We start from the raw sequence: 15684 nt of genomic DNA, 5'->3' as shown, positions 1-15684 counted from the left end.
TACAAGAAAAAGCCCTACAGTAACCAACTTAAGTTTAGTCAGTCATCTGGTCTATTTTTATCCACTATACCATGTGCTCTTAGACAACCCCCATTCCAGCTTAACAGAACTAAATTGAGCTCTCAGTCCATGAACTGGACAGATAAAATCTGTTTGGCCTTTTTCAGTTAAAATTATGGGTCCAGTACAGTTCAAACTATAGATGCCAGAGCTTCTTTCCCTTGGGAAACTTTACTGCTGTAGCTGTGAGTGACACAGTTCATTCTGACTAAAGGCCAGTGAGAAAGGAGAGGGGAAGGAACATATCAAATTCCCCTGTGGATCACTCAACAGTAGGTCCACTGGCACCAGGCACTATTCTATTAACTACCTCTGCTTCTTCAGCTGAAGTCAGTGATACACTAGTTGTTTGATGTCTGCAGGGACCCCTCACCAAACACAGGCATTCCATTGCAATGGTCTTGCTTTCCTGGATGTACATGGGCTAGGTAAAGACACTCTGGCACAGAATTCCTTATGCCTTAGCTCCAAGACAAGTGAATGTGTGCCTCTCAACTGAGCAAAAGAGCCACTGCTGTCCACTGACTAACTTCCCACTTTCTGGTCCCATTCACACCACAGCTTCTTGCTCAACTTCTCCACATTCGGGCTTTCAGAGCCAGGTTTATTTTAGGCCAGCACAACAGAGGCACTTCTGGGAGTTCAGCAGCAAACAGGACTATGCCATAACAAAGCCATCCCAGTTTGACTAGAGTTAACATTAAAGTCTTCAAGGTATGAGAAAAGTAGAAAATAAAATTAAATACTTAAACTCTCTATATACAGGCAGAGGTTACACACAAGTAACATGAAATAGCAAAATAATAAATAGGTTTCCAACTTTTTTCACATACATACATACACACAAGCACCTTTTGAGTTAAGCCACATCCAGTCACATAAAATCCAGGTAATACATTTTAAAATAATATGTCAAAAATCATATCAAATAATACTATATAATTAAAAACCCATATTTAAGCTATTAAATAACGTATGGTTTGTATTTTTTGTTTATGGTGTTTCTGACTTTGATTAAAATACTCGCTTTAGACTTCCTGAAACTGGGATTCACAAGGTTTTTTTAAATTCTACTTTTAGGCCCTGAGGGGTGATGATTCACAATCAGATGTGCTCACAGTAATGGATGCTACTTCCACTGACCCCGGTTGACGAGGTTCCAGTGATACTTGAATAACAACTTTAGTTTCAGGAGGCAACCCTTCTAGTTGCTTAGGCTTCTTAAACATTTGATGACACCGGGTCTTGTGCTCCATTTTCTCCTTGAAAGTTAAAAACTGTAGTCGGCATTTGGAACATTGATGAAAACTCTTTTCCCAGTGTCCTCTATAATGACACATGTAGGGTGTTGCTGTTTTGAAAATTTTGAGACAAAATGGACAAAGCAAATTCTTAGTGTTTTCATGGCATGTTCTGAAATGTGTTTCCACATCAGCAAAGACCGAAGATCTGTAACTGCAAACCTGGCACACATAGGGCATTTCGCCAGGCTTGTGATTGTCCTTCATGTGCTGTAAGAGAAACTGATCTGTTTCAAATGACAATTCACAAATTCGACAGACAGCAGAGGGCTCCTGGGCAGTGTGCACACTTCCAATGTGACACTGCAGCTGAAAGGGACTGGGAAACTGCCGGTGGCAGTGCTGGCAGGTGGTGTGGACTTCCCAGTTGTCACCCCTCTGCTTCTCAAGTTCCAAATGATGCTTCATGTGATTCATAAACTTGACATTTTTTAGAACTTTCGAGCAGCTGAAGCATTTAAAGGCTGTGTGGGTCTTTTTTTCTGGCTGCCCATTTCCTTTATGCTGTCCATAGTAAAAGTCATGAAGTAACATGATCAGATTTCCTTTCTTGGGATCAACAGTCTTGTTTTGACTTACTAGACTTGAAAAGTCTGGTTTTGTCTGTCTATTTTCCCTAACAGGATTTATAGTCTTGAAATGAACAATGTCCTTTGGATAAGCTGTTGGAAAAGGTGCTCCATTCTGAATAGGGCTTAATGAGGTATGAACACCATTTGAGGGTGTGGTCTGTTGAGAAATAATTGTATGAAAGATTCCTGAAGAGGATAAAGCTGAAGAATGTCCCCCTGTGATTCCATTACTGAGTTTAGGCCTTTTGGGATTTATGCTGTTTACTTCAGAAGTGGCAAGTTGCTTCGATACACAACTTCCTACAGAAAGTGCTGCTCCTACTGGATGCTGCAATGAACTTGTGAATGTAATCAAAGGAGAACATAACTCTGAAGAGCTATTAGGCACAACATGTGGTGAATTACTTTTACAATCAGGTTTAGACAAAGGCTCAATGATAATAACAGGACTATCTGTTAATCTTGATTCAGATTCAGAAACTGGCAAGACAGTCACTGCTTCTGACGTAGGGGTGACATGACTTACAGGCCGTATTTTGTGAGCAGTATCTTTTCTAGGATAAGCATACTTTCTTCTCCTTGAACATGAACCTGGGGTGACTCTGTTCAAAATGTTTGAAATGACTGGTTTTGAATCTGAAGTCACCCCAACAAAGATCAGCTCAGCATCATCATCTACATGTTCCACTCCAACAAAGATCAGCTCTCCATCTTCTTCGTCTGCCCGTTTTCTTTCTTCTGTGCTCTTCTGTGGTGCCAGCTCTTGTTCTTCCTCATATAATACACGTGTTGGTTCCATTCTCTAATTTTTTTTTTATTCTTGAAGGGTGTAGCCTTGTAGCACAAGTCCCAGTGCTTCCTTTATATGAACTGCCACCTAAGTACAAACAACACTACACATGAGTAAGTAAAGAAAAAAAATGTATCTCATTTAATTCTCTCCAAAACTCTAAGATAGTTATAAACATCCTTATTTCACAGCTAAGGGCATTGAACATTAAAGAGGATAAATGACAGCTTAAAACTATGATTACAAGTCTGTGCAACTCTAGAATCATAGCTTTATCCTGTGCTAATTATGATCTCTTCTATTAACAAAAACTTCCAACAACTAATCATTACCCAAACTCCTAAGTAAAGGACAAGTATTTTTGACAAAGGTACCATTGCATAGGGTTTAGAAAACAAGCTTCAGAACCAGAGAAGATAAAGCTGGAAACTAAGTTAGCCACACAGGAGCTGCAACTTCTTTGGCAAGTTTATAACTTTAACTGTGTTTCTGTTATCTTAAAAGGCAAAAATTCTTATTACTTAAGATAACAGTTCTTAAGGTAACAGTTCTTTTTAAAAAGCACCAACTATTCAACGGCAGTTTGTTTTGTAGTAGAATTGAGGAAAATTTATATTAATATTAAATGCATATATTCTAGTGGATTCACACATACTAATTTCATGAATATTAATATAGTAAAGCATCAAACTCAAAGAATAGACTAAAAGTACCTATACATAGTTAATACATAGTATAATTCAATGTCAAGTGCTTAGCACATACAACTCTCTTGATCTCATCCCAGCTCAAGGCCTTAATTATAATTTATTTGCTGATGTCTCCTAAATTTCTCCCTCCAGTCCTTACTTCCCCACTGAACTTAAATCCAACAGTGCTTCCGTGCTCCCTCGTCTCACCTCACTGTCTTCTCCACATAGCAGGGAAAGTGATTCTGTCAAATCAGATTCTATCACTGCTCAGCTCAAAACTCTTTAATGGCTTTCTGGTTTATTCAGTAAAGGACCAAATCCTTCCAATGCCTACAAGACCATGCTTCCAACCCTGCATATCACCCTGTAGCTATCTCACACTCCTCACATCCACCTCATTCTAGCCACACTAACCTCCTTACTACTTCTTAAACACACAGAACACTTTGCCTTGCTTAGGGCCTTTGTATTTGCTGCCCCTCTAATATGAATGCTCACCATCCAGATATCTGCATGGCTGGCTCCTCACCGCCTTCAAGGCTTTGTGCCAAGTCTTACAGAGAGGTTCTCAAATACACCAACAAACTTCTAACTCATATTCCTGATATCTCTTCCCTTCCTTTACCTTCAATCCCTTATCACCACCTAAGGTATTATAAATTTTGTTTATTTCTCTTGATTCTTTTCTACTGTCTATCCAATAAAATATAAACTCCAAAGGGCTGTATCCCCAGCACTGGAGCTCAACAAATACATTATTTGTTAAATGAATTAATAAACAGTATTTATTAACAACTTTCTTTTGTAGAGCAGATTGTGCCCCATTAATTCAATGTTTTCTATGAATTTACTCTGAGAACCTTGTCCACAACAGAAATTCTATAAGTCAATAAAGGATTTAAAGCTGTTACCCTGTTACAAACATTTTTTGCTACAATCTAAAATAAAAATAAAATTTATATGGCATCCAACTACACAAACACATATAAATAATAATTTCCTTTACTACATGGGATGCTTATTCTAATAGCTTCTATTTCATTTTTCCTAAATTGACCATGACCCACAAATTCAATTATGATTCATCAGTGGGTGTACTACCAGCAGTCTGAAAACCATTAGTTTAGGCTGGCAAATGTAGGTATTTGAAATCACAGTTCAAAATTCACCAACTTCTGAAAACAATGTCAAATTCATTGTAGCCCAAAGTGGATATCTTCAAACCAGAATAATCCAATCTATAAAAATCAAACTGCATCTATTATGTGCTATGCACTTCTCATTAATTTAATTAGCTTATTAGTATATAATTTTGGAACACACAGATATTTAATCCTGCAAACATGTGTACCAACAGGGAAACAAATATAACAAGATATATAATATTAAGAATAATAAAAATTATTCTTTTTCTCACCATTCCACAACTATATTTTGCCTGCCCAACACTGATCTGAAAGCACTGCCAAGCACAGAAAGTACTGAATGCATAAAGAAAAAAAGAAGGTGGTAAATGCATGAAGCTTATAGTGTGATGTCATAAGCAGTAATTTACAACTTTAAAACTAAGGTTAAATAGATAATTAGGAGATATGTAATGCAAGAAAACATGATGCAGATTTGAAAACACTGCTCTTTGGAATCTACAAAAATGGGTCTGGTGTGTCTATCCACAATTTCAGTCATTTAACTCCAGATGCCACATAGTCCAGTGTTTCTCAATCTAAGCTGACTTTTCGGAGCAGATAATTCTTTGTTGTGGGAGATTGCCGGCTTCATTTAGGACATTTAGCAGCATCTTTGGCTTCAACCTGGTAATGCCAGTAGCAATCCCCTAGTTGTGGCAACCAGAAACGTTCTGTGGAAGAACTTCTTCCTTAATCTAACCTTCTCTGTATGATGACTTCCACATTTCTAGTAACTACTTTCTAGGTAATTCTATATTTATGCTCTAATATCCTCTCTAAAAAACATAAACCTAAATCAAAATTATTAATATTCTTCCTGATATCATAAAAATCAAGAAGTAATTTGACAAGTAATATGACCATCATGTAACAGGGTGCAGCCAAGGAGGGGCCCAAAATAAAGATTTGTAATGGGGTGCAGAACTTGGTGTCCAGGAAATATTAGAAAAAAAAACATATAGGAGGTCTTCACTCCCACAAGTCTGAGCTGGGGGATGGGACGCATGGCACAGGGTCATTAAGAGTTGTTTTGAATAACAACAGTTTTGCAAATAACCTCTAGAATGGTCGTTTAACATACCTATAACCTTTAACTGGTTTCATAGATATGTTGAACAGCTGTGGCCAGGCTTGGGGGGATGGGAGTAACTTCAATCCATGATGTAACTGGGAGGCAATTCCCCCTGGTTACAGAGCCTGCGTAAGAGCTTGGAGATGATTGGCTCCACACCACAAGGCCACACCTGCTGGGACTTACTATGGCAGCCCAGTAAAACTAGAAAAATACAGGAATGCTGGCAGCTGTGGCCAATTGTGGGAGGAGTGGGAAATGGGGCTACAGAGGAAGACTGGCGCTGGGATTTAAACCCAGGCATGGCATCCATGCGCCTTGGGCAGAAAAGAACTGGGCATCTTTTTGGGACCACGTGGCTTGGACAGAGATGAACCACATAATTCTATTTCTTTTTCTAAGATATGGTACCCTGGACTGGGCAGAGGGGGAAGGAAGGACTGTGTGTTCGTGGGTATTCTAAAGGACTTTGGGATCTCAATGAAGACATTAAGTCATTACTCTTAAGTTTGTGTAACTCTTTAAATAAATAATCCCTTTCCTTTTCACCAATCTCTGGCATTGAGAGACATCTTTCCCTGGCAGTGGGCAAGGCAAACCTAGTACAGGGTGGGGGACCCCTGGAGCACAAGGGTGGGTCCATTCGGTACTAGTATATCATTTATCCCCTCCCTGGGGTCTGTCCTGCAACAGTCAGAATTATCTGAAGATGGACTTCTAAAGCCTAGAAAAGTTTATGATTCACCTAAAGGTATATATGTAGTGATTAGGAACAGAGCTAGCATTAAATGTGTGATTCCTGAATTCTGGTCCTATGTTCTCTCCAAAACAACTCTAATTTAATGCATACCTATTTCTGATAATAGTGCTATTAACTGCTTAGCCTCTAAAGATCAAAGAGCTTCACTGGATTCATTTTTACTCTCCTTCTGTTAGGTAGCAGCTAGGAATAAGCAGCCAGAGGGGAAATAAAGGCAGGGCCCTCACCATTACAATCTAATAAAGAACTTAACCCAGGAGGACAGAAGCAAAGGAAGACATGTCTTACCTGCTGACCCAGCAGTCTTGAACCTAGTCCAATAAGATTGCCAGGTATGCCGAACAACACAAGCAAAACTGATAGCACAGGAGGAGGGGACAGTTGTTGAGACTGGGCTTCTGTAAGCTTCTGTAACAATCTTACTAAGATTGCCAGGTGTCTTGAACATCCCAAGGCCTGGAAGGTGGGAGGGAAGTCCTTGAAATTCTATGCACTGTTTCCACTATCTGGGAAAGAACCCCCACACATACCTACATTTGGGCATTCACATCCCCTGGGGGAAGCTGGTACCACTTTTATCCACTGATTAGTATGTAACTTCCTCATCCCATCCCACCAACTATACAAGTCCTCAGAACAAAGGAGCTGATGCCTGTGGCCACACTTGGCCTATGGCCACTGGGCCTCTGACCACCCAGCCTTTTGCTACCCTTGTTCTTGCCACCCATGCTCTTACCTTTCTCCCCCACCTCAGAACCTATCACTAATAAACCCTGCTTGCATGCTAATAGTCTTGCTGATCTATAATTCTTTACTGCATCGGCAAGAACCAGGTTTCTCCTGTTAACACTGCTATGTTGTAAAACTTATTCTAACCTCCCCCAGCTCCCATCAAATTAATCACAGGAAGTTATAAGAGATTCTAAATAACTTTTTAGAGCCTTGATCATTCTAACTACATTTCATTTCCATTCCTATTAAAGCATCTCTCCCCAACTTCTAGGTTTAGGTCCACTAATTACTTCATGTTTGTACATCTGTAATAGGCTCCAAATTGTTCTGTATTATCTTTCTATCTTTCAAATTACATAACACACCACCATTTGAATATTAAAACACCTAAATGTTGAATGATTCCTTCAATCCTTGGCAATACATTTTAGGTTTTACTATGGACTGAATTGTATCCCACCCCCAAATCCATGTGTTGAAGCCCTAACCCCCCAGTGTAATGGAATTGGAGATAGGGTCTTTGACAGGTAATTAGGTTTAGATGAGGTCATGAGGGTGGAGGCCTCATGATGAGATTAGTGCCCTTAAAGAGACTGGAGAGCTTGCTTCCTCTCTATTCCACCCCCAGGTAAGGACACAGGGAGAAAGTGGCTGTATTCAAACAAGGAATAGAGCACACTCACCGGGGAAAAAAATCAGCCATCACCTTGATCTTGGACTTCCCAGGTTCCCAAATTATTACAATTTCCTGTGTTAAAAAACATAAAATAAACAAGTTGTTGTAACATTGCTGCACTTTCATTCAACTCATCTTCATTGGATTTCTAGCTATTATCCATTTTGATTTCCCTTCCATCCAACCAATAATTCAAGACGGAAAGTTAAGAATACAGAAACAATCAAAGTGAATAAATTAATGAGTTCATTTAGAACAAGCATAACATTAGAACATGGGAATTTTCTTACCACTTCTGTAGTGTCCTTATTTTCTACAACTTATCAGAATCTTGAGATACTGGGGTTGTCAGGCTGGAACTGTAAAGACCTACTAGATCTAAGGAGTCAGTCCTGAAAAGTCCCTTCATATCTCTCCAGCCAGGAAGTTGCCAAGGGCTATAGGAGGAGTAAAGGTTTCATTCCAAAGACAGCTGACAGATCAGGTGGTGATAATCCACCTTAGCCCTAAAAAATCACTTCATACCCCTCCAGCCAGAAAGTTGCCAAGGACTGTAGGAGGAGCCAAAGTAAAGGTTTCAGTCCAAAGACAGTTGACAGATCAGTTGGTGATAATCCACTTCCTAGCTTATTCCTGTGCATTTACACAATGGACCCTGTAGTGGGTCTTTGTTAATATTATCACCAGCTTTTCTCAGGCATCTGTCCTTCTTGAGTAACTTCCTAAAATTAGGCCACCAGGACTCCTCTAATATCTATCCTCACCATCTTCCTTTGCCCCGGACCCTTTTCACCCCAGAACTATTCCTCCAAATTCCTGTTCCAACTCCCTCACCTTCTCCCCACCCATAGCACTTGGGTCCCTTCCCCACTATTCCTCCCCCTTCCTCCATTAAACCACACATACATGCTGCCTTAGAATTTAATCAAAGTAAACACAGAAAAATAGAGGTACTAATGAGTCAGATTCTATATCAGTATCTTGAAGGTCCACAAGATTTGTTGATGGATTGAATTTGGGATTTGAAGAAGAGGCTGACATAAAACAGGTGATACTAAGCAGATAAATATATAAAACTGGAGCTCAGGGAAAGGTCTGGACTAGATTATACAAATGTTGGAGATTTCAGCATGTAGTGTTACTTAAAATACAAGATTGGATGAGATCACTGAAGGAAAAAGATCTGAGACCCAAGCTGTGGGGCATTCCATTTGTTAGAGATCAGGTGGAATGAGAAGGAACCAAAAAAGAATATGAAGAGGTAACAGTTACTCACAGCCTTATGGATGGGGGTGGGGGTAGAGAGAAGATCAAGAAACAAAAGCATCCTGTAATCCGAATGAGGTGGAAATGAGTTACTCTGACAAATGCTACCAATGATGTTGGGAACCACCCTGCCTGGTTTCAGAAGCTGTAACCCCTCATGGCTAAGGCTGAGTGAGAGACCTTGGGACCCTAAGCCAGTAAGGAGACAAAGCGTATCTCCCTGGCAGGGGCGCTGCCTCCCTTTACTTCACCGTGCTTGGCCCTAAGCCTGGCCGGTTAGCCAATGACAGGTAAAATTCCTCAAGGGAGAGACGATCTAAGACAGGCCCAGTCATGGGGCCCTCAGGGAAGGACTTGGGGAGCTATAGAAAAAGGGGGTGATGGACCCTCACCCCATGGCTTTGACATAGCCTGAGTCCTCATTCTGTCTGCAAGAAGTCTCCTAATCTCTTGGCTGACTTACTTCCCTTGCCTGACTTAAGCCTGAAACAATGACAGGGGGCGGTACAGCCCTGTGCTGGAAAGGGCGGGTTCCCCAGGGTGATCAGGCCTAAGAAAGAACACATAGAATCCTGTGAAACCTGCTTTGCTAAGAATGCCCTCAATTTTCTGATAAGAGTCTGACCAGGAAATGAGTTTATTTCCCAAAGTTTTATAGCCCTTTAGCTAACAGACCCTGGCTCAGAATAAGCCCTCATAGTTCTTTGTATATTATCTACTGTTTGATCCTTACTGCCTGACAATGACTGATGAGCTTTACCTGTATTCCTGTGGAAACTGAACCCAATTAAAAGCCCATTGAGGAAAAGGCTTTTGGCCCTTCTCCTTTGAGAGACTGACCACCTTTCCTCCCCAAGCAGATCATGTCTTAGTAGACTTATTCTCATCCATGGGGGCTGAGGTCCTGCGGGTGGAGCCCCCCCTCCACAATAGGTCAAATTTTTAAAAAACCAAAAATTGACCACTGAATTAAGCATTATGGAATTCATTATTAGCCTTAACAAGAGTGGTTTTAAAGGAGAAAGAGAATATCATTCAGCAAATATAAACAACTCTAGAGAAATTTTCCAAATATGAAATAAAATATTCAGGAGGGGGATCTGCAATCAAAAGGTGATTTATTATTTAATGGGAGGTGACATTAAAATCAGTCTGTTTGCTGAAGGGAATGATCCAGAAAAACAGACAACATAATCCAGAACAAAGAGACTTGCTGGAACAATATCCTTGAATAAACAAGAATTGCTTTGATCTAGTACACAAGTAGAGGTTTTGGCCTTAGCCTAGAGCCAGATAATTGACTGATGGTCATAGGACAATATCTGAGATCATATGAGGGAAAGGTTGGAATAGTACATAAATAGGAGTGGTAACCAACCTCCAAGATGGACCCAAATGAATCACACCTGGTATTCACTGTCTTGCACAGCCGTCTCCCGCACTATCACAGGGTTGGCCCGTGGGGCTAAGCAAATACAGCATACCTAACTTTTGAAAAAGAATCTGTGCTTCATCTTGGGTGCAAGCTCTCTCTCGAATCACTCACTCTGGGGGATGCAAGCTGCCATGACATGAGCAGCCTAATGGAGAGGCCCACAGAGTAAGGAACTGAAGCCTCTAGACAACAGTCAAGTGAGTGAATTTAGATGAAGATCATCCAATGCAAGTCAAGTCTGCAGATATAGCCAAAAGCTTGAGTACAACCTCATGGGAGACCCTGAGCCAGAACCACCCAATAGGTCTCACTAAACTGTATGTGCAAGTTGCTGAACATACAATGTACCTATAAACTTGCCTTCCCCTATCCAGTCACAGAAATAAAGCCCTTTTGGAAAAGGATATAGAAATGAACAACCTAACCCCATGTAATCATTTTAACCAATATCCATTCACCCTAGGTGCATCACTTATTACCTTAACACATTTGCTGAAATCTTATGGTTTATGGTATCAGCCCATTTTAGCCTCATAACATGCTGAAAGAAATCAAGATTTACATAGTTTAAAATCTATGGTGCGCTTAGTTTTTTCTTCCTTTCAGGAGATCAGGTAAAAGAATTTCACAACCACCCTCACCCTTTTTAAGGAAGCAATTCAAAAGGTTCCAAAATTACCTAAATCAATGATTAGCCTGAATTTATCACATACATTCAGATTCAGATCACATCCAATCAGGAAGCACTGTCTAAATCCTAATGTTTAAGCACAGGAGAGACCAAGAGAATAACTGAAGGAAAAAAGATACAATTTTAAGTCCTCCTGATAAAGGTTTCTCTTCTCTTACCTTGGGCATACACTGAAAACTTCTAAGAACTTGAGATATTCCAGGTAGGCAGTCACATCCTTGAGGCAGCCAGAGAGAAGGATTGAGGTCACTTACATGTCACAAAAGTAGTTTCTATCCACTGCCTATCTGATGTTGCCATTTGGCTGTTTCTCAAGCATCTCCCACTTAACCAGAAAACAGAATTTAATTCCTCCCCTTAAACCTATTCCTCCAAAAAAAATTAAATTTTGAATTGTGTGTAGGCTCACTATTATTATAGTGTTTCTTTTTCCACAGTAGTCACTAACTTTAACCTAAATAGTAAATGTTTGTACAAGGTTCATTGTCCCACCTCAAATTTGTATTAATTCCGTCCATTTATGGTGAAGGAAGATATAAAATAAGTAGAAGCTGGGCACTAGTTCATATGCCTATGAGCCAATAAAGACTGAAATAATAGCCCATATTGAGTTGGTTATTTTGAAATGTGGTAAAAATTATCGCTGAGGTAAAACAATTCTATTAGCTGAATGATCACAGGATACAACCATAATACTCTTCAGGACAGGTAGTTTTTACTCTGGGCAAATAAGTAAGTATACCATGTGGTACTAGCATTTAGGTTCCAAAGAAAAGAATCTGCAGAGAAATCTATGCAATGTATAGATTAGTTTTTATTTGAGGAAACAAATTCTGACATTCCCCCGAAGCGGTTTACTCATCAATTAATTGAAAGTCCTTCAAAAAATTTAAAAAAAAAAGGAAAGAAAGAAAAAAAGAACAGAACTAATGAAAAACTGTGGTACCTGGAATGAAAAAGAAAAGCTTCCTGAATTGTTGTTGTTGTTGTTGTTGTTTTGGCGGGACTAACTTTAAAAAAACCTAAATGGCTAAGTTTACTTGGTGCAGTCAAGAACAAACTTGTTGATTTTAACACTGCTGCTATCTCTGAAGTAAATGTGTGATGTTCTGGTTTAAAAAAAAAAAGATGAAGAAGAAAACAAAATCCTCGTTCTCCTAGGCACCCCACCTCAGTAAAGAAAACACTCCCTCTGGGAATCGCTCAAAACCGCCCGTGGCCCCGGGCGCTGGATGAGGGCGGGAGGCTGCCCGGAGTCCACCCACCCAGACGGCAAAGGGGAAAACGAGGCGCTGTGGCAGAGGACAGGTCAACCACTAAATAAGCCTTTCGGTGCTCCCAAGGTCTTCAAGGGTCGGGGCCCACAGATGTCCGGAAAGGGGGCGACGCTGGGGCCACAAAACTGGTTTCAGATTCCCACCACAGGAGAAAGCTCCACGAGGCCCTGTTCCCAGCCCCAGGGGATGGGGACGCGCCGCCGGGCTGGGGAGGAGTGGCGCCCGGGGAGACGAGGGACGGGAACTCGCGAGTGAAAAGGGTCTTTCGGGACCACACGCAGAGGCCGCTCCCCGGCTGCGACACAGGGACAGGCCGCCAGGCAGTGCAAGGACGGGCGTGGGGTGGCGGAATTCCTTTCCTCTCCCCTCAAGGAACACTTGGACCGCGCTACGCCCGGTCCTTACCGACGCCAGCCCGCAGTGTTCCCGAGGCTGCCGGCTGCGAACCGGCCCCAAGAGCTCCCCGGCGAAGCCTGAGGGGAGCGACGTCTCTTCAGTCCCCAGGCGCCGCCGCTGCCGCCGCCAACGCCTCCACACAAGCGCCCGCTGCAACCAGTGACTGGCTGCCAGGTGCGGGCGTGAGGCCGTAGGGGCTCCAGGAGCTGCGATCTTATTGGTCGGGAGGATGGTTCGGGCGCATGCGCACACTCTGGCTCTGGGTAGGGTCCGCCGAGAGAGGGGTCGGGGTCAGAGGAGGGTGGGTAGCGAAATATTAAATACTTCAGTTCCTGGGAGGGTCTTGGGAGCCGAGGTTAACACGGAAGGCCGGAGGTCACAGCCAGAGAAGAGACTCACAGTGTGCCAGGGAGTAGGCTTCCCCACCTGGTGTACATCTCAGAGTCCTCAAGTATGGTCTCTTGTCCATAAAATCCTGTCCCATGTTGAAGGAACTAGATCGTGAGACTGTGTTTCGCCATCCATTCTCTTAAAGTTGCATCTGGGGCCAATCCAATCTAGCCTCTGACACCTTAGTAGAAAGCTAAGAATGAGCTTTGCATTTTTAAGGCCTGAAAACCCCACAAAGAGACCTGAAAATTACATGAAATTCCAATTTCAGTGTCCACAAATAAATTTTATTGGACATAGGACATGGCCATTCCTATAGATATTGTCTATGGCTGCTTTTCTGATATAACAGCAAAGTTGACTAGTTGCCAGAGGTCATATTCGCAAAGCCTAAAATATTTACTATCTGGACCTTTATGGAATTATTTTTAATTGCTCAATTCTGCCAAAAGTCTATATTAGGAGTTTTTTGGTTTTGTTAATCTATAATGCCGTTCCCCACCCCACCGCCATTTCATTTACATCTTCCACTCTTCCTTATCTCTGTGATTGTTCCTTTTAAAAACTTTTTAAGATAAATGCCTAACTCATTTGTTTAAATTCCTGTATTTTCTCTGAATGTAATGCTATAAATTTACCTTAATTTACTTAAGTACCAGTTTAACTGTGTTCCACAATTTTTGCTTTACAGTATATTCGTTACTCAATTCCAAGTATGTCTAATTTCCCTAGTGATTAATTCTCTTTTTAGCACAAGGGTTAGATAATAATATGGAATTTATTTTCCAAATCCACGAAATTTTAAGAAGCTGTTTATCAGTTTCTCATTTTGTTGTGTTGTGGTTAGACACACAGTCTAAATATTATTGATCCTTTGTATTTGAAGATTTCTGTTTAGTGAAGTATACCATAAGAAAGTAGTGGATGTAGATGTAGAGAAAATATTTGCAATGTTTAAAATGCATATATGTGAAATGACCTCATTTGGGCCTCAAAATTACTCCAGGATCCTCCAGTAAGTTACAATTAAGTAAGCTCCTGGCTTTGTTCAAATTCACTAGTTTTTCCACTAAATGTCCTTTTTTTTTTTCTGTTTCAGATTCCCATACAGGATACTACAATCATTTTTGCTATAGCCTCTCCTTAGCTTACTCTGGGAAGTTTCTTAACCTTTGTTTTTCATGACCTTGATGATTTTAAGGTGTCCTTAAAGTTCAGGTGTTTTGCAGAATGTTTCTCAATCTGGTCTAGGTGTTTTTCTCGTGGTTACCCTTGGGTTATAAGTTTTTAGAATTCTACCACAGAGGTGACGGATCCTTCTCATAACTTTCTATCAGGGACACATGCTATCAGTGTTACTTAGCACTAGTTTCTCCACTATAAAGTGACTTTTTTTTTTTCACTTTCCACATTCTGTCCTTTGGAAGCACGTCACTAAATCCAGCCTACACTCAGAATGGGGCATGGAGTCTGGTGAAGGGGTGAGTATCTTTAAGACACAAAAATTATAGCAAGTACACAAATTATTTGGAATTCATTTGTAAGGAAGATGTTTCTTTTACCTTTAAATTTAATTTTAAGTAATCAAAATTAAATAAAATTAAACATGGAGTACCTCTGTCACACTGGCTACATTTCAATGGCTCAGGAGTCACATATGGCAAATTGAACAGAGAAGACATAAAACATTTTCATCAGTGCAGTACTTTTACAGACAGCGCTGACTTAAATCATTATTTTTCTAACCCTTCTTTTTAAATATATATTTTCTATGACAAAGAAACTCAAGAGTCTGGAGGCGTTGCTAGAAACAAATGATTTATTCAAGAGTCTGAAAGTTTATAAACTGGAAACTGGGCCTGATGAAGACAAGCCTGAACTTTTTCAAAGTAGGATGGGTGGAGATGAGACACCGGAAACCTGGGCACAGCCATTTATTTCAATCCCAATAAATCTTACTACTAAACCTCATCTTCCCATGCATGGGTCCCCGGACAGGTTTTTCTCATGACTCTGTGGAAGGATCCTATTTCCACCAGCAACAAAAGGAAAAACACGATTCGGTTTTTATATGAAAACTCAGAAACATTTGTCCGGATAGACACCAGTCTAGAGAGAACCATTTAACTCCCCAGCCTATGAGGTCACTCAGACAATAGGCATATAAGGAGCCTATGCCTGTGTTCTATCCCTATGGTATTCCCTTCTTCTGACAAAACAGAAAACACACAGACATAGAAAAACAAAATAATCATCTCTCTGGGAGAAAAGAATCAATTAAAAAGAAAAGAAAAGAAACACCCAAAAGTTGCTAGGCCTCAGAAGCTAAATTCACAAATATTTTTCTTCCCTACCAAGGCGAATTTAGAAGACAAAAGACTCACCAC

General features: G+C 40.7%; 1 protein-coding gene across 1 annotated transcript; it reads right to left on the bottom strand.

Annotated features, from left to right (window-relative positions):
- Positions 1-1136: 1136 nt before the first annotated feature.
- Positions 1137-13012, bottom strand: LOC123810826 (zinc finger protein 280B-like). Its single transcript, XM_045826748.1, has 5 exons — positions 12917-13012; positions 11393-11451; positions 7850-7914; positions 6723-6890; positions 1137-2810 (listed from the first exon to the last, which is right to left on the bottom strand). Exon 5 carries the CDS (start codon positions 2730-2732, stop codon positions 1137-1139), a length of 1596 nt encoding a protein of 531 aa, XP_045682704.1. The 5' UTR covers positions 2733-2810; positions 6723-6890; positions 7850-7914; positions 11393-11451; positions 12917-13012.
- Positions 13013-15684: the final 2672 nt, after the last annotated feature.

Source organism: Phyllostomus hastatus, unplaced genomic scaffold (assembly GCF_019186645.2).
Source record: "Phyllostomus hastatus isolate PE091 unplaced genomic scaffold, TTU_PhHast_1.1 phas_scaffold_760, whole genome shotgun sequence".
NCBI lineage: Eukaryota > Metazoa > Chordata > Mammalia > Chiroptera > Phyllostomidae > Phyllostomus > Phyllostomus hastatus.
The sequence above is the reverse complement of the archived record's forward strand: the minus strand, read 5'-3'. Positions and strand labels throughout refer to the sequence as shown.